We start from the raw sequence: 21421 nt of genomic DNA, 5'->3' as shown, positions 1-21421 counted from the left end.
TACATAAATGTCCACATATATTAAGGGAAAGGGTTTTGAAAATACTTCAGTTTTAGTTGAATTTGATGTTGTGATACAAAATTCTATAAAGGACCTTTCACCCTCTCAAATATTTAATAATGTATTTTAAAAGATATATATATATATATATATTTATGTGGAGATATTTTTATTTATAATTATGCTATATTTTTACGTTCAGGTGGACATATATATACCTTTAAAATACATTATTAAATAGTTTATAACAAGTAAAATATTTTTCAAAATTTGGTACCGTAATAACAATTTTGATCAAAATTCAAATATATTTTAGGTCCTTTTCCCTTTAAAATCATAAGTATGATAAAAGTGTATTTAATCAAACTACCTCCTATAAAAAAAAATTAAAATGAATTTTCATACCAAATATCAATATTTGATTTGGTGTTTTTTGTTGCATTTTTAAAAAACAATAATAATTTGAAGTTAAATGACCAATTTCTAGGGACAAATTATAATGTGGGGTCTCAACAATTAAAGAGTACTCTAAAATGGTGCTAATAGAATTGTGAAATACGTATCAAATCTTACTATATGATAATTGAGACAGCTTCTCATCATTTGGACCAATAATATATGATTAGGTAGTGTATATAATTAATTAAATAATAAGCCCACAATCTCATAAAGTACATTTTGTTAAATGATGAAGCTTATGCTGTCTTCTGCAATAATTCATTCTTTAATAATTAATACATTAATTAATTAATATTAGTTGCTAAACCAAACATGTCTGGTAATTACCAAACTATCCTCTTGTCTCCACTAAATTATTGTCCCAATTTAGGCTTTATGGTGCTTATTTGAGTGAGGATATGTTTGTAATTTCACAGAGTGCGTACATATACAGAACAAATATTCTCCAAACTCGGCACACGTGCAACCCTACACCTCCAAATTGGGCTTTTTATTATTTTTTCCAACAAGTTGGGCTTTCAAAATCCTTTCCAATGAGTCGGGTCTATTTTATTATTTTTTAAAAACTTATATGATAATTAATATTTAATTTTGATATACAAAATATATTATGCATATCCTATTGATAATACTTTATGATTTTTATATATTTAAATAACTAATGTAATTATTTTTGGCGTCCAATTAAATGTGCTACTTTCCCTAATAATAAAAAATGATAGTCCCTCTGTCTTAATATATGTGACACTTTTCGTTTTTCGAGATTCAAACAGTTTAAGTTTGATCGGCAATTTGCGAATGAAATTTTTAAATTTTTTAAAGTAAAATTTATATATTTGTAAACTACGTAAAAAGTATTATAAGTCACAATAATCAATAACTTAAAATACTCAAATGATTTATGATAAACTTTTAATAAAAAATAGACTTATTTATATTTCAAAATTTAAATGTCATAAAATGAAACGGAATGAGTATTAGCAATGAGATTCTGAAGTTTTTAAGAGATTCGATTAACGGTTAATCACATGTTAACCAGCTAAGCCGGTCACATGGGCCAGATATGTGAGGCCCATTAATCCAAGCAAAGCTGGCCCACCGACAAACTACAGGTCCTCCGATAGTGATTGCACGTGCGGACATCAACGGCTGACAGTCAAATATATTCCTGATGAACGGTTGAGATGGAATCCATTAGCACAAGTGAAAAGTTGAAATATAAGGAAAAAAAACTTTTGATTCCTAAGAACTTTTTTTTTTTTGGCTTATATTCATATATTAGGTGTGTTAAAATTCATATAATATCAGTATAACCATAAATAAATAAAAAATATTTACGCTTGTGGTAAAAAAATTCATACATAAATCTGGATGGAAAATATTCATAAACCCGAGGTTTCAAAGTTATATTATTTTTAATCCAATAGAAAAATAATATTACGTTTAACATGATTGAAATTAAAATTAAACTCGTACAATTTATGACCTCTTAATAATTAGTCTAGAAAAAAACTATATTGTTTATCAATTCCGTTTATCATGAAATAAGGTATAATCATTATATTAGATTGAATAAGTACATCAAAGTAATAAATATCTTGTTTTAGAATTAAGAAATTCAATGTGAATATTTTTTAATTATTTGTCAGTACAAACTACGAATAAAATTATATCATGATAATTACTCTGATCTCTTTATGAATCTTTCATCCCGTTCAAGTAAATTTATCATAGAAACATGTAAGATTTTAGGATATAGTTTTAGCCTTAGTTATAATTCGATTTGTGTAAAACAAATTTATATATTGACAGATAACCACTAAATAATGAATTAGTTATAATTTGATTTGTGTAAAACAAATTTATATATTGACAGATAACCACTAATTAATGAATTACTCAAATAAAAATAAAATAATGAGCAAGCAATGATGAAATGATTATTTGAGGTGACCGTTGACTAGATCTAGAGGTTAGTTTGACCGGACGTGTGGGTACACGTATGCTACATGTGTATTTGGGGCTGTTAAGGAAAAAAATGATGGTATTCCAGCGGGGATACACATGACCTTGCTCATAATATATAAAATTTTATATTTATGCAACTTGATAAAAATAATAATAATAATAAAATTTATATTTTTTTGTAGTATGCTTATTTTGTACTTGGATCTTTGTAATGTATTCAAACTCCCTTGAAATTAATAATAAGCTTGGATTTTGTAATTTTATGAATACTAATTAAACTCTGAAATCTTGATGTGGAATTAAAGGAGTAATTAAAAACCAATATAGGATTATGGGGAATTTTTATTAATAGCCACTATACAAATTTTAATTATATTTCACAGATATAATTTGCATATTTACATGTTGTAACTTCGATTTAAGTTGTCTTGTTTGTGTAATTCGCGGGGTGGAAATTGAGGGGATATGGAGGGAATAATAAACTTAAAATGTTACTTATGAACATGTTTTTCTATTTCAATTGAGGAAATCAATTTTCTAGATTTAAGAAACGTGTTTTTCAAAAAAAAATTCCAACCAAAATGAGAAAATTAAAAAAAAATAATTATTAAAAAATACTTTGCTCTATACCAAGTTCACTAAATATGTGAAGAAGCAATAAATTGAATATAAATTTTACTATATCATCTTTTAAATATAACAACTTCAATGCTTTGAGAAAGTTATTATAATTAAGAATAAAAATAAATTAAAATAATAAATCTCTTAATTTTTAAAAATCAATCAAAGAAAGAATGATATCTATCCCTATCAATAAACAAAATCTCATTTTATAATTAACGAATAAAAGTGGACAAAAAAGTAAGTAAATATATTTAATTCATGTTTGTTTATGCTTTTGGAAACTTGGATGGTTCCTAGAATGATTAATGTTTATAAAAAGTTAGCCAAGTTGATGAATTATTAATGATGGTTTAATTCTACCAAAGTTAATGTTTAAGGTAGAATCTTGAAAAGTAAATTTATTTAAGAATTTTATCAATTAACAAGAATATAATAATAAATTTATCATGTCCATTATTATTTTCTTAATAATTGTATCAAATAAAGAGGACAGATATAATAGTAGACTAGAATTGTTAAGTACCAACTTGATTAATTAATGATGAGAGACAGCAAGAGATTTTTTTAATAAAAATTCACAATTATAATCCTACACATGATCAAAATCCGGAATAAAGTTAATTAAGTAATTAAAAGTTTTCTGTCAAATGATGTTCTTGTCGGAAAACAAATCTTAAAAAGCGTTTCCTTTTTCATCATTTTCTTAATGTAATTTTCTCTCTTGAACTTATTCTACTTTTCTATATTTTCCACCCTCAAAATCTCTTAAAAGGTATTTGGACTATTTTTTTTATTTTTTTTTCTAATTTAAATGTAAGTTAATTGATTCAAAAAATAGATATCGATAATAATCAGTTTACTAACATGCATGCTATACTTTCCTAGAGAAAAAAAAGTGCCAAAAGATTAAGAAAGTTGCTAAAGAGATTCATCTTTCATGCTGATTTTCTTCTTTTTCTTTTAAGTTAGAAAAAGCTGTTTTTGTGGTAAAAAATATGATCTTTATATATATAAGAATAGTTAAAACAACTTCTATTGACAAAATCAGAATTTTAACTAAAAAAAAATCTAAACATATTAAAAAGGTAAAAGTTTGAAGAAGTCAATATGGTTTAAAACAATAAAAATTTAGTTTTGACCAAGTGTATATTTATATTTATATTTTTCCTGTTCACTTTTACTAGTTACATTTAGATTTTATATACTTATTAAGAAAATATGATTGATATGATTATTTTACTAAATTACTCATATTAATTGATATTCAATATCAAGTCTTGAAAAAAAATATAACGTGACAATTAAATAAAATAATCATTATGTTTTTTTGATATCAAATAAAAAAAAGTTTGTGAAAAATAGACAAATAAAATGAATGAAAAAGATTCGAATAAAACCCATTGCAATAACCTAATTCTGCCCAAACTCGGTACTTATTTAATTAATTAGGACATGTTTGATACGAACAAACAATAATAAATAATGTTTTTAAAAACTTATTTATGATATTGATACGTAAATATTGAAAAAGTTATCTAGCAATTTTATTTGTATACAAATATACAACTCCAACAAATATTTAAAGAGGTGGTGGTGGTGGGAGGGGTCGGGATGAATGGATCGTCAATTTATAATTTAATTAAATTGATTACATTTTACTAATATTTATAATCATGCATATTACTAATTGACTAAGCTATTAAAAATTTTCCCATTAAATATAAAGTAACACGTACTCGTTGGAACACCCCTAAAATCATTTTTACTTGATTAATCATTTGTTTTTTGAGTGAATTTTTAAGTTGTTTTTATTATTTAAAATAATAAAATGGTTTGATGGTTAATATTATATATCCTTATTTACTTGTTAAATTTTATAATTTAATTTTTCTTTTTATTTATTATTTTGACATATAAGGAAGGATTTTTTTTTCTATTATACTCTAAATTTGTTAATATTGAATTGATAATTTTGAAAAATATAATAAGTAAATATATTTTGAAATCCTGTTAATTAATTAAAAATAATAATAAGTTCACTATGTCAATAATTATAAATTTGCTAAATCAATATTAGACAAAAAAGAAAAATAGGTATGAAGAGGGTATATATGGATGTTTGAATTCTTTCTTTTTCATGTTTGACCTTTTCTTTAATTAAGTTTTATATTTCTGAGAAATAAATTACTCTATTTACTAAATTTATGAAATAGAAGGAGTATTTAATTATGTCCTTAAATATTTTTATTAATGAATATGCATTGTCTAATAAATTTACTTAATACAAAATAGAAGAAGTATCTACTTATAACAATTTTAGTTTGGATACGTCCTTTAAAGATATAAAATTTCAATTTGCCTTAGTCTTAATAAATGCGTGAAAAAGTATCAATACTTTTGATCATGCAAATTTTCTTAATTTTTAAATAAGATAAATTAGAAGAATAAAATCAATGTCTTCTTAATATGTGATATTATATTTTTAAATAAAAATAATAAAACACATACTACTAGATTTAGATGTGTCGAAATATATATATTTCAGGATATATGAGATTAAAATTAAGTGTAATTTATTCCTAAGTACATAAATAAATTTTACTCATCCCTTTCTTCTTTATTTGTCACTCTCATATCTTGTTTTCGTATCTGAAATATATATACATGTGACTCACCCATATCAATATTATTTACGTATATTTGAGATATATAGACAAATCTCTCTCAGATTTTTTTTTATTTTTGCTCGTCTCTCTCTATTTTAACATATTTTATAGCAAAAATATGTATTTGAGTGTATTTGATTTAAAATTTAATATTAAATTATTAAATTATAAAATAAAAATGTATCCATTTCAAAATTATTATACAGAGAATTATTTAATAAAATAGAAATACTTAGGTAATTAAATATCTTTTTTTATATTTATTTACTTTCAGATAATAATAATTGTATTTGTACGATGATATATATGTTTCTAGACTGTACTGTCAGGAATCAGGTGCGGATTTCAATTTCTTCTGGAAAAATAAATTCAGATACTTTTGCTTATTTTGAAAAAGAAAAATCGAAAAGTTAATGTTTTAGGTAAGAGTAAAAAGTTTTGTGCAAATCTTATTAGTGAAGGCATAAATTAAGTAGATTTTAGTATTCACGATAGCTCAATCATATTAATGATTTAAAATAAAAATTAAAAGGTGCTTTAAATTTAAATTATTAATAGTTTTTATATAATTTTTTTTTTAATTTTCATCCGATAATATAATCATTTTTATTTCAAATTATTTTTATGAAATATAGTACTTCAAATATATTAAATTTCTTCTAATAATTCCTTCATTTTTCATAGAATATTTACTTTTTCTTCAATTATTATTCAATATTTGTTAAAAAATAATAATTTATAACTTATTATTATTAAAATTGAGATCCCTTAAATTTAAGGGCCTAAGACATATTTATTTTTTAACACTGTCTTGCCATTCTGTGTCGTGCCATTCTGTTAGTATTGATTTTTTTTGGATGTATTAATGCTAACTCTGTGTGAAAACATTCTAAATATTATCCTATCTCTATCATGTCTTATAAAAATCATTATGGCAAAGGTTAAATGTCATGAATTACTAAGTTCTAATTATTTTATTTTATAATTTTTAAGATTTATAAAAAAAAAATATGTGGTTATATATAGCATATCCTTTCTAACCCATATTAAAAGTACTATTTAGATTGTTTAAAAGTTTAAATAATTAGATCATTCAAAATCAAGAGAATGGTTGGGGTTTTTTTTCTCCATATTTACTACTTTATATTTTTAAAATATAATTAGGAAATAATTAAAATAGTAACATTGGAAAGTAGCCATTAATTTATATTCTTAATATATATGTATTTTTGAAAGGATCTCTTGTAATCCAATAATTCACTTAATATGGATTGAAGGTAAGTATCAAATAATAAATTTATTTTTTTGAACATATTTTTCACCAATGTGAAATTAATTTTTGTTTAGATATGAACTCAAACTTTAATAGATTAAACTAATAAGTAAGAGAAAATAATAATAAATTCAAACTTGAACTAATAATTAAATTAATTATAATTTCATGAGCTGATTTTACCCGCTCTAAATTATAAAACTTTGATGCATACAATGCGCAGCCTTTATATATAGTACTTGTGCTTTTACATTATCATCGATTAACTAATTCAAAAGTTCTTAATATGAGTTTTATTTATTATTATTACAGGTAGAGATAATTTAATGATGTAATATACGTACTAATGATGTGAAGTAAAAACGAATCAATATTATTCTGAATTTCTTTGGGATAAACCAAGTGAAATTATCATGATCTGACAATATATTATAGCACTAAAAAGTATTTGTCTAAATTTAAATGATTTATTTAATGAACTAATATTTCACTAATAAATGCATGGTTCAATTGATTAATAAAGGACTTCTCATTATTTTATTTTTATCAAAAGAGAAAATGCACAAGTACCCCCTTAATCTATGCTCGAAATTTTAAAGACATACTTATATTAAACTAAGGTCTTATTACCCCTGATTTTATTTTATAAGTAATTTTCTACCCTTTTCGATCTACGTGATACTAGTTTAAAAAAAATCAATCAGCGTTGAACCCACAAAATAGTGCCACGTAGGTTGAAAAGGTAAAACATTATTAATAAAATAAATTTAAGGGGTAATAGAACCTTAGCATAATATAAATGTGTCTCTAAGATTTCGCGTATAGATTGAGAGAGTATTTGTTCATGTCCCTTATTAAAAACTAGTATTTGAATTCAGAAAAATAATCTTTTAATGATTGGGTTTCACCTCTCAACCGCCACCAGTGATTAAAATTTGAGATACCGAAGGCCCACATTTATTTGCATGTAATGAATTATTATAGGAATCATGCATGATTATGATTAAATAAATAAACAATAATTTGAAAAATCTAAAAATAGAATATGTAATAATTAAGTCATGTTTGTTGTCTCCGTATATGAGTTCACGTGGACAGCCCTTAGGACCCAAGCTAGGGAAAGGAAGCATCATGATTTATTTAGGTCATTGTAAGAAGAGAGATAAAATAACCTTTTTAAAAATTTAAATATTAAATTTAAAATTTTGAGGAAATATAATGTAGTGGTGTTTTGGACATGTTTTTCTACTTTAAAAACTTATAGTGTGGAATATAAAGTCAAAATAATTATATATATGAGAATACATTATTTTCTTATAATAAATTAAAAGATCGATATCATAAATCAATAAACGTATATATTTTTTATATACGTGGATACAAATTGTTTTTCTTGAATATGAATATAACGTGAAATAGAAATAAAATTTTAATTATATGTTTGAATGAATAAAATTTTTTTATTCTAATTAAAAATATTGAGTTTAAATCGATTCATACTTTACTACTTACACGAAAAAAAAGTAAAATTAATCTACACATGAAATATTTTCTAGAAAAATATTTTTTACATCGCGATGACACCCTTGATGATGTAATGACACATGGTGAGAAGAGTAGAAGTACTGGTGTTGAGTTCAAATGATTGTAGGTAAAGGTGGTGTCTTCCTATAGAGGGACAAGACACTACCGTACGCACGCTTCCATGGACCCACACTTCCTTAAATTATTTAAATATAAATTATTTGGTTTTTGCAATATTTTAGGGGGTAAAAATTGGATAAATTTGTATTTATTAATATTATTTTCTTATAACTCTTATATAGTATATAAACAATAGAAAGAGAGCGCCACATAAAAATATATATATATATATATATATATAATCACATATCTAAAAAGGAAATAAAAACATCCACATAGTTTATATTTTTTCAATTTAAATATTCATAATAAACGTTGCACACCGATATGCGTTATCTTAATATTTGTATGACATGATATTTAAATATCATTTAACTTGATTTTAATTGTTATCATAATTTTTAATTTAATTATATATAAAATAAGTTTTTTTTAGTATAATATATAAATATATTATTTAATTTGGCTTTAAATTATATTAATATTTTTCAACTTTAGATGTGCACAAAAAGACACTTAAACTTGTATAGAGTTGAACAAATAAACACACATGTCCTACATATCATCTTACATGTTATTTTTTGTCGTACATGATTTCCTACGTGTATTATGCCATGTAGAACTCATGTGTTTAAGTTGAATAGTTAAAGTGTCTATTTGTGCATTATGAAAGTTGAAGGTCAAAGTTAAAATTTAAAGTTAAATTTAAAATCTAATATATGCATTATGCCATTTTTCTCATAAAATTCAAATTTTGAATCAAAATATATATATTTATATCAAAAATCTATAAAAATTTAAATTTATATTAAATTAAATAAATTAAAAAACATATTTTATATAAAATAATAAAAATAATTTAAATTTATTTCATATTATATTAAATCAATATGGATCAAAACGAAAAAAATAAAAAGGAGAGGGTATAGATATGTGAAAGCATGTGTAAACCAGCACGACATGTTTGGTCCACGTGAGTTCTGGGACAAAGCAAACACCTCTAAAGAGAAAAAGTAGGTGGGCAACCTCATGCATAGGATTTTTATTCGTTTTAAAAAACAATTTAATTTGATTTGATATAGAATTTAAAATTATTATATTTGTTTATATTATAAATTGAAGTTTTTTAATATTTTAAAAATATTAAAATATCTTTAATTATAAATAAATAAGTTACAGAGAAATTAAAAATAAAAAATATTATTAAAAAAATAAATCTTTCTTTTGAAAAGATAAAATTAAAAAATATTATTCTTTATTAGATGAAAAAAATATTTATCTTGAACTATGTGAAATATTCTAGAATTTTATGGCAATTTAGTCGCTATTAAAGGTTAAGTTCTTTTATAGTGAATTTTAATTGGCAAAATTTGAGTGGAGGGATTAGTTTCACATGGCATGCCACATCACTAAAAAATTTAGAGTGTTAATTTTTGAAAGTATTTGGATCTCTTAAAATAACGACAGGGCATTTTTTATCCAAAATATAATAGAGGCTATAAATAATCTATTTCGCATAGTTTAAAGACAATTTTGATCTTGTTCTGTTTATTTATTTTCATTTTCATTGCCCACGTGAAGTCCACTTCCATGTGTCCCCAATTTATTTTTAACCTTATCTAATCATTTGACCTTTGGCTGAGCTTGCCCTAGTCCCCCCATTATTAGCTGGCTCATCACCTTCACTCACTTTTTGGAGTTTTCTTTTGCCAATTATCTTCGAATCTCATTTGCTATCATGAACTTATATATTCATATGTCGTTTCAATTTAGTACTATGAATATTTAAAAAGTTTAATTTATGATCTTAATAAAATATGTTTAATAGTCACTTGATATTATAGAGTTAAAAATCAGAAGTTATATTTAAATTATTTTTTTAATATATAATTTATATTTATTTATAATATATATTTTAAAATAAAATTTATTAAACTCGTAACCAATACTTTAGCTCTGACTCTTATTAAGAAGACAACAAATGAGGAAAAAAAGGGGAGGAAAGCGACTAGTTCGTCCCCTCCCTATAAACTGGTGGAGAGGAAAATAGGATGGAGAGATGCCTATTATATATTCACATTTCAAAGATAAGCGGGACCAACGAGACATGGTTTTGGGACCCACTTCAGGTGGGCTGTGGGACCCTTAATGCTCAGTATCTCAAAGAATCATCTATTATTGAAAGATTTTTATTTTTGATTTGCGATGAAGTTTATCTTAATATAAATTTATACGAGATAGATTATATTTTAGAAAAGTAAAAAATATATTTATGCTAAATGTTGCATTTAAAATTTTTAATTAAGATAGAAATAAATTCATCGACTATACCATATGTACTAATAATTGAGGCCAAAGTATTTCCCCTCGATTCTCATCATTTGATTTGATTTGATAAGTTTATCTTAATATAAATTTATATGAGATAGATTATATTTCAGAAACGTAAAAAATATATTTATACTAAATGTTGCATTTAAATTTTTTAATTAAGATAGAAATAAATTCATCGACTATACCATATGTACTAATAATTGAGGCCAAAGTATTTCCCCTCGATTCTCATCATTTGATTTGATTTGATTGTAATATCTCTAAGAAATTATTAGACGCACAAATTAATGAAAAGACTTGTCTTCACAAAATTCGAGGGACTGGACATCTAATTATTTGACTTGACCTCTATATAATTATTATTTTCAAAATTTAATTAAAATAAAATAATAACTTCTGCTGATCGATAATAGTTATCTATTATTAGTTTGATATATATGTTTTTAAAGAAAATATTAGGGTTAGTATTACTATATTACCTTTTGAATATATTAAATTTCATGTTTTGAAAAAATGCATTAAATATTAAATATTAATTATTAATAGGAGTAAAATAGACATGATAAGGTAAAATCTCTTAATTTTTAAAACTGCATAAATATTATTGGATAATTACTTTTTGTATAGTGAACAAGTAAAAATAAACGAATAGAATAATATAATAATTATTAATTATGTAATCAAATTTACCCTTTAATTATTTCTACCAACTCTGTATTTCGCTATTTATAAATACATAATGTATCTATAAATTAAGAAGGCACTAGAGCATTGAGAGAACCTTCCGAATACGAAAGGACCATATGCGATACATCTTTGATGTGCCCTCATTTTGGTAAGAGTTTTAAAAGGATTTACAATATTTTGGTCACTAACATACTATATCAAGGTTAAGTATTTGAGATTTTAATGTATATAATTATAAATTATCATTAGTATTGTGTGGATAATAATCTCTATGTAATTACATATGAGACATACGATAAAAAGTCTCAATCAAAGACACATTAATACAAGAATCTATCGATCAATTCAAATCTTATACCACAAGATTATATATTATGAAAGATTTTAATCACTCTGATCAACAAAAAGACCAATTTCTTTCTCTTTGTTTTACACGATAATAAAAATAAGTTAAAGTGAAAAAGAATAAAAAAAACAAAGTGAAAGCAGCACTATACGAGGTTGAGAAATAAATTCCTTTTACATGAAAGATATTGACGTACGAAAGGCACCTTTCTTTTTTTGTTTTAGTATGTATTCCCTTAGATTTATTTTTGTTTGTGTTATTCTACTAAAATAAATCATTATTATTTGTTACTAATTTACTATTATTTAACTCAATATATATTTCAAAATATTGTATTTAAGAAGCGTGTAACATCATGGACAATTGAAATGGAGGAAAATTAAAAAAAAGTCAATCGATATAGATAATAAATAACGATAAAAAAATTAAATATCATATACTATAATTTAAATGGTAAAAGCTATCGTTTGTAATAATAATTGGTACCTCGCAAACACTCTTACTCATGATTGACCACATTTCCAACTGCGTAAGAATCAATTTATCACGTCCTTATTTTTAAAAAGAATGATCCATTTTTCATTTTTATCATTTTCAAAAAGGATATTTTTTAAAATCTTTTTTGATAATATTTTAATTTTTAATTTTTCACATTGTATATTTAATATTATTTTATTTTAATCTTCTTTATTTTTTTACCTTTTATATCAAGTTAAATTAAATTATTTTTATAAATAAAATAAATACTTTTTTAAAATTTTACATTGAATTAAATAATATCACATAAATTAAATGAATCAAAAGTATAATTTGACTGAGGAATATAACATGACAATTATTAGGAGTATAAAAAAAAACTATTTTCCCTGTCCTAGAATATCAAAAGTATTTTCATTTATCAATATTTATTTTTATTTTTATTTTTTTTGTTGAAGAAAGCAGTGCATTGTTTCCTATTTATACCCCTTCAATTACCCCATCACTCCTCAGATTGCAAAGTCCAATTTAATTCTCACATCTTACCAGAAGAAAAAAAACTGAAAAAACCCTTGTTTGAGGAACAGTTATACATAGAGAAATTAGTAGCAATTAAAATGATGATGGGAAAAGAAGATCTGGGGTTGAGCCTCAGCCTAAATTTTCCTGCAGAAAAGACAACAACCACCATAAATCTCATTTCTCCACCTCCTTCTTCTTCCTTCAATGATAATTATTGGACTACTCATCCTCCGTTTCCTCATTCCTCATCAGGTTTGTTAATTAATTAATTTTAAATCATGGATCCGCCTCTGACTATTTTTATAATGTTGATCTAAAAAACTAGTTTAATTAATTATTCTGCAGATCGGAACATGGAGACGAGGAGTTTCCTTAAGGGAATCGACGTGAACAGGATGCCGGCGATGGCGGCGGAGGAGGAGGAAGGCGGCGTATCGTCTCCGAACAGCACTATTTCAAGTTTGAGTGGAAATAAGCGAAGTGAAAGAGAAGGGAACTGTACTGAGGAGAATGAAATGGAAAGAGCTAGCTCTCGAGGTATTAGCGATGAGGAAGACGGAGAAACTTGTAGAAAAAAACTCCGATTAACAAAGGAACAGTCCGCCGTACTTGAAGATAGCTTCAAAGACCATCATACCCTCAATCCTGTAAGTTTCTAATTGATGTTATTTAATGGGTAAATATTACTTAATAAAGTATTATTGTTATATTAGAAGAAGTGAGGTTTTCAAGGGTATTTTTGGAAATTTTATTAATTTAACAATTATTGATGATGGGTTTTTGTTTTTGTGCAGAAACAAAAATTGGCTTTGGCAAAAAGACTGGGATTAAGGCCTAGGCAAGTGGAAGTGTGGTTCCAGAATAGGAGAGCTAGGTGAGATTTTGTTTCTAATTAAATCGTTTTAAAATTTTTAATTATATTTATGCAATTCTATAAGAAAAATTAATGTAGACAATCATAGGAATAATAATGAAGCAAAAGATTGAACAACTAATTGAATGTGAAAAACCAAATAATAATGAGAAATGAAAACAATTTCTGGATCTCACTTGTGAGATTACCTACATCGAGTTAAATCTCTCAAATGATTTTATTGAGAAGGATGATTATATTTATAAAATTAATTGAGTGATCGTTTGATAAATCAGTTACATCGCATCTTTTGAGATCTACTATTTAACTACATTATTATAATAGTACTGAATATAGTTTGTTATGGGCATACAGAACAAAATTGAAGCAAACAGAGGTAGACTGCGAATTCTTAAAGAGATGTGTAGAGAATTTGACAGATGAAAATAGGAGATTACAAAAGGAAGTTCAAGAGCTAAGGTCATTGAAGCATTCACCTCAATTCTACATGCAAATGACCCCTCCCACCACCCTCACCATGTGCCCTTCATGTGAGCGTGTCGCGACGGGCCCCACAAATACACCTGTCAACATCCCGCCTCATCGCGTTGGTCCACCTCATCAGCATCACCAACCTATGCCCTTGAACATGTGGGACCCATCCTCCACACCCATCTCACAAGGGCATTATGGTCAAGTGGACACTTATCCTTCACTTGCAAGACAAAAGTAGTGACAATGACAAACTGTGAATATTAAGTACCATAATGTGTGTAGGGAGGAATATAATGTTTGTTATAAGATAAAAGGTTGTTGGTGTTTATGGGGGGTCTAGAAAATCTCTTGCTTTTATTTGTTGTCCCTCCAATTTTTAGATTTAGTGACTCATTAGGGTTATAAGTCCATTTTACTTAATTTAGTAGTTAGTTCCTTTTTTCTTCCCCATCATTATTTGTGGGGAGTGGAGAAGAGTGTTTTTTTGATGTAAACTAAACTCCAAATCACTTTATCATCATAATCAATTAGTAGTTGATGTCTGCCTCTTAATAGTAATTTTGGGAAGTTTTGTTCAATAATTATTTCTTGATTTAATATGATTAATTGTACTTTCTTTTAAAACTAGTACTTATATATGTTATGTTAAAGGGAGTTTTCAAACAAACAAGTTTGTATCCTAATGTATTGGAATTTATCTCCTTATTTTGCGGGATTTTTGCTTGAATTAAACATAATATATTTCTCAAAATTAGATAAATGCAATTTCATTACTTTTTTCAAAATTAACGAAATAATATAAGCTAGGCAAGTCCTAGTCCAATATATGAAATGGGAAAGAGCATGCAATAATAATCGAGATAGTCTGAGTGTGTATGATATAAAGAAAAACATTTTTCATGAAAACTATTTTTTGAGTTTCTCACGACTGAGTCGCCTGAAGTTTAAATAGGTAAACTTAAATAGTTCAACAAGGAGATGGATATTCGGGTTGAGATCCCTATCCATATATATTGACAAATGGATAACACAAACAGGCCCAATGTCGAACTTCTTGGGCTTTTGTTCTAGGAAATCGCAATCATGCATTCATTGGTAAATATGCAGAGTTTACGGCTCCTCTGTTTCATTTTAAATGCGTTAGTTTAATTTGATATGACTTTTAAGATTAAAAAAAATAATTAAATTTATTGTTTAAAACAAGTGATAGATATTTGTGTGGCTATAATTCATTTAATTAAGTGTAAACGATAAATGAAGATGGGAAGGTCAGACTTCTACTGTCTCGAAGCTTTGTTGTTATGTTGTTTGATCTTAAACTTTTAATAGGAGTGTTTGCATAGATTTTTCTGTATTGTTTGACGAAATATCTATTATAGTATGTTTGAATTTTAAACCTAATTAATTAAAGAGTAACTAAAAAGCTTCTAAAGTCCCAAAGAGACATAGGACCTAGTTTATATTTATGTTTGAAAATATTATAAAATATATTTATACAATAAATTTAATATATTGTTAATAGAGAATATAAAATATATTTGTATACATGTAAAATTTATTTAGTTTGATTTGAATTTTTTTTTTGAAAAGGTCATTCCAATTATTCGTGACGATTATACACTTAAATAAGTTTCTACAATCTAATTTTAAAAAACAATATAAATAGATTCAATATGATTAAGTTCGTTCGATTTTAGGTACCAACATTATGGGACACTATGTATACTTAGCCTTGAAGCCAACTCTTGTAAATTTCTCATTTATTTCTGAACAACCATCATAAAGTAGTTTATTTCTCATTTGTTCACCTATATCCACTTAAAAATAGCTTAATTACTCTTCATAGTTATAGATAATTACAATTCACAACTATATATTATATGGAGAAGAGAGGAGAGAGAGACGTAAAAGAGTGGGAGAAAAGTGAATTATATATGTATATCAGTTAGATTATTGTATATTATATATATGTATTTGTGTAATCTGACGAATTATACATATACAAATTGTGACTAATTATACAAACTCAAAGTCATCCCACATAATTAACGTATAATATTATTGGCGAATGGTAATTATAACAAACTATAATTATAATGAGTAAATAAATAAAATAAATTTGCTTAACCGCGTAATTTTTACTTTATATTATACACATACAGTGTGTCAGAACAATTTCTCATCTTGGAGAACTGATATAAGAAGGCATAGTGATCAGACATACTTGGAAGAACAGAAAAACACTACCATGTCATAATCAACATAAAACCAAAAGATTTTCTTTTCTATAACAAAATGCCACAATGAGCCTCATGGTACTAAATCAACTACTTGGCACAAACATAGGTGTGACTAATTATATAACTACAATACTAAAATAGCTTTATACCAGAAACCTCAAATCTTCAAATACAAACTGAACAAAAAAACTGAAGACAAAGACAACTTCAGTAGTGCCAAGTGAATTCTTCTAATGGGCAATACAACATGACAGCTGAACATAACTCAAACCTAAAAGCTAGCTGCGATGAGTGCCCTAGCCCATATTAAAAACGCGATGTGAGACTCTTCACAGCAAGTGAACCATTCATAGTTAGTAATATTTTTACTGGATTAGCTTTTTAGCAGGCTGTTTAGCCGATGTACGAATGGACTTAATTCTCTGAAGCCTAATTTGCTCTCTAAATTTAGCTATAAACTCATCAGCCTTCTTGTCTACATTATCTGAACTACCATCAACACCACATTTCCTTTCTTCGTCTACATTTTCCGAGCTTTCTTCAATACAATCGTCTGAATCTTCATCACTTTTCGATGTTTTCTTCTCATCCTCTGAGAACTCCATCAATGCTGGCTCTAACACTTGCATCTGTGTATCAACTTCTTTGTTTCTTTCATCCTCTGTAATCCCATTTACGAAATCTTTAGCATATAATCTGGCTCTTGCAGCCCCTATGAACGGCCTAATTGTTCGAACAGACTTCCCTTTATACGAGCTCAATTCAAATGGAACACTCCTAGTACTTCTCCTCAATTCCTTACCAAAAGAACCTTTATGATCATCCATTACTATAGAGCTTGATCTCAACAAAGTAGATTTTTTAACAATCGATGATGGCGATGGCAGAGGCGGTGGTGGAGGTGGATGTGAAACAGAGGATTTGTTAAAACTCTGTTTGTGATCAAATTGATCAATAACCATAGATTTTGGTGAATTAGTAGTTGTGATAGGGTCAAGAACAGGGGATTTTAAACTTCTAATTGGCAAAAGCAAAGGCTTTTCAACAAAACTTGTACTAATAATAGCATCATTTTCCTTAGCAACAACAACTACTGGCTTACCACTACAATACTGATAATTATTCACTATGTTTTCATCAGACGCTTGATGGTTTTCAAAAAAAGATGAAACCTCAAGTAATCTAGATTGAACATTATCAATCTTTGAACTAAATAAATATTCATTTTCTGTATCATCATCGTTATCATCATCATTATCATTATCGGTTTTTGTACTGAATAAACCATAAGAAACAGCTATACCAACTAAAATAAGCTGAACAAGTTCCCAATATCCTGTTTGGGTGATGATTTCAGGAGGTTGTAAAGGAAAAAGTGGAAGTGCAACTAGAAATATAATAAGTAGCATAGTTTTAAATGGAAAAATACTGTAAAACTTACAAGGGTAGTTTGCATGGTTTGTTTTTTGTTTTTTGGAGATGTAAGGAGCTGAATCTTGATCCATTGAAAGAAGTAAGGAAGTTGAATGTTGTAAAATGTGAAAAGAAGATTAGAAGATGAAGAAGAGAAGTCTTAGGGACTAAGCATAGAAAAAGTGAAAGATGATGAAAAAAGATTTTTGGGAGGAGTGACATGATTTCAACTTATGCTTTATTTCTTTCTTTTAACCATTCCACTATTTTCATTCTTGTCCCTTATGGTCTCAACTCATACTCTTTTTTTTTTTTCTAAAAAACAAAAGTTTCTCGTTAGATATTCGATATTCATTTTAAGTTTCAATTTATTCAATTTATATTAGGTAAACTTAATCAAACAAAAAATGAAGAAATCAAGAAATATTAGTTAGCATTTGATCCCAAGTTCTCAGATATTCTTGGCAAATCATATTTGAGTGAGTTTTACCATTTATTTGGCCACATTTGCAAGAATGTTTGACAATTTTAAAAAAATATGATTTATATCCATAATTTTTAAAGATTTATATTATATTTTGTAATGAATATATTTCGTTAATAAATAACCTTATAATATAATTGCTAATAATCAACAATAATAAAAATGTAGGCAAGTCAATACATTAATCGAAAACTCAAACTTATCACAAATTCAGTTATAATTATAAGCCATTAAATACAAATTTTTCCTTTTTAAATTTTATCACTCAAATTAGATCTCAAACTTATTCGAAAAAGTTAGTAACAAATATTAGTCGAAATTAATAAATAATGAGTACTTATAAAAATTTGAGGTTATTTTTAAAATTTTCAAATATTAAAACTTAATTTAAATACTATTTTTTTTAATATTTAAAAACTTGAAATACAGATATATGATCAAACACCACTTCTCTCGAGTTCAGCCCAAAAATTCTTGGAGCCATAGAGGTGCTTAACCTTTCATTTCAACGCAATTAACAAATAAAATAAAATTATATGCCTCTTTCTTGCACTGAAAAGACGAAGACAAATAATCATTCCTAAGATCACATTTTACGTCAAAATGGTCTTTAAGAACGGAAGCAATGGTTTTTATGGTTGTTGATTTAGATATTTGGATAATAGTTATTTGATTTGAGTTTGAAAGCTAAGAATATTTAATTAATATATAAATATGTTCTCAATTAATTATCTATATTTTTTAATTTTGAATGTACATAAAACGCTTATATTTGTATGAAGTTGAGCAAATAAATACATGCGTCATTTGTGGCATTTGACATCCGATAATTATGTCCTATGCGTTCGAACGCGTACTATGTCACATAGATGTCTGCTTGTTCAACTTTATACAAATTTCAAATATATATTTGTACACGCTCAAAATTAAAGTGCATAAATATGAAAGTACCAAACCAAATTAAAGGATAAAAGGACAGAATTATATATTGCACAAATATAAAATATCTTTTTCACTTTGAAAAAAAATCATATATTAATCACTGCATAGATTAAGAAAAATTACTTTTGAGAATTAAAACACTTCGATGATTATATAAGAAAATAAACTAATAAAGTTCAGGCTTGGCGTAAATAGAACAAAATAAAGATTGATACGTGTTAGCACTTTATTTTTTAAAAAGAACTTTTTAGATGATGAGATTGTTCATATAATAATTTAGTATAATAAATTATTTACTTTTATCATATAGTAATAATTTATTCATTGGTCTGTCAAAGTTTATTAGCTTCTTTTGGGCGGAGTTCGATATCGTTTCTATAAGAAGCAAAGTAAGGCATAGGACTCTTAATTAAAAAATTTTGAGTTTAAATTTTAAAAATATAAAAAAATTATTGAAAATGTTATTTCTAATAATAAAATATTCTAAAATATAAATTTAAATTTAATTTAATTCTAATACGATATCGAATAATAAATTAATTTTTTTAAAAATAAAGGAACGGGAATATGTGTCTTTGAAAAAAGTTGGTGGTCAAAAGATTTCCATGAAAATAAATATGCAGTAACTAATATAGCATCAGATTCTCCCAACCTTTTTAACTTTGAATTGTTGAACTGCGTTGAAGTTAATGATTGAAACTCCTTAATTCCTCCCCAAGTTATTTTGAACTATTTTTACATATTATCCGTCTTCGCGAGCTATTATAAAGTTGCAATTAATAGGTATAATAGATAAATACTTTCTCTGTTCCTATTTATTTGTCTATATTTTCTTTTGTAGTTTTTTCCTATTTACTTGTTCATTTTAAAAAATTAAGAAAGGACAAAAAATATTTTTCTATTATACCTTCATTTAAACTTTTTAAAAATTTCCAAGTTTTAATTCATTAATTTTGAATCCATAATTAATAAGGGTAAAATTATAACTTTACTATGTTAATTATTGCTATCTTAATACGTATATCATTTCTAAAGTGGACAACTAAATAGGGACAGAGATAATATATTCTTTAACTAGGCATCAGATTACATACATGTCCTTCAATTTTGGATCTGCACAAATACACATTTAAATTTATATAAAATTGAATATATAAACACACATGTCCTACATGACAATTATTATGTCAAGTAGGACTAGTGAGTCAATTTAGTAAATTTTATACAAGTTAAAATGCCTACTTATATACACTAAAGTTGAAAAATGTAAATATAAAATGAAGTCAAGTTAAAAAGCGCATTTAAATATTATGTCTAATTAATAATGTTCACAACTCACAAGATATATGACCATGATAATCTAAATAAATTTCTTCTTCTTATTTTGATAAGTAATATTATGAATTTATCAACATATTTTAGAATAATCGTACATACAAAATCTTACAATAATTTAGATAATTATTTTTCTTTCTCCGTTGAGCTTCGAATCAATACCCGTGGATCAAACTGTCTAAATTTTTAAATTTATAAAATTGTTCTAATAAGATCCAACATATAAGGCAATATTTAATATTTTATGATTTTTCTAAACTTCGCGTATTGCGATGGTACTATATCCTTATACTTATTTAATATAAAATTACTATTTCAAAATTTCAAGAAATATTTTAATTATAGCATATTAATACTTTATATATGTAGAAATATTTCAAAAAGTACATAATTTCCTTTCTTTAGTCAATTAAACGAAAAAGACATTTCAATTAATATAGACTAAACAAAATATCAACTTCGAAATAATTAATTATATACTTATAGTATTTTATATGTTTGTTAGAATTATAATACTTTACATGAATTGTATATTTCATTATACACCTCGATGCAATAATTTATTTTTTTTAAAACTTATAAATATTGAATATCAAAACTTTTTAATTTTAATATGATATTCTAGTAGTAGGCATAAATATTGAAAAAAAATATATCAA

The 21421-nt window shown here is 25.6% G+C and overlaps 2 protein-coding genes across 2 annotated transcripts; one reads left to right on the top strand and one right to left on the bottom strand.

The window, feature by feature from the left end:
• Window positions 1-12946: 12946 nt before the first annotated feature.
• On the top strand, window positions 12947-14906 carry LOC107021327 (homeobox-leucine zipper protein HAT4). Its single transcript, XM_015221964.2, has 4 exons — window positions 12947-13252; window positions 13346-13647; window positions 13795-13874; window positions 14229-14906. Exons 1-4 carry the CDS (start codon window positions 13096-13098, stop codon window positions 14584-14586), a joined length of 897 nt encoding a protein of 298 aa, XP_015077450.1. The 5' UTR covers window positions 12947-13095; the 3' UTR covers window positions 14587-14906.
• Window positions 14907-16579: 1673 nt separating this feature from the next.
• On the bottom strand, window positions 16580-18204 carry LOC107021823. Its single transcript, XM_015222539.2, has one exon. It carries the CDS (start codon window positions 18091-18093, stop codon window positions 16954-16956), a length of 1140 nt encoding a protein of 379 aa, XP_015078025.1. The 5' UTR covers window positions 18094-18204; the 3' UTR covers window positions 16580-16953.
• Window positions 18205-21421: the final 3217 nt, after the last annotated feature.

The sequence above is a fragment of the Solanum pennellii genome, chromosome 6, assembly GCF_001406875.1.
Source record: "Solanum pennellii chromosome 6, SPENNV200".
NCBI lineage: Eukaryota > Viridiplantae > Streptophyta > Magnoliopsida > Solanales > Solanaceae > Solanum > Solanum pennellii.
Note: the sequence above shows the minus strand (reverse complement) of the source record. Positions and strands in the feature narration are given on the sequence as shown.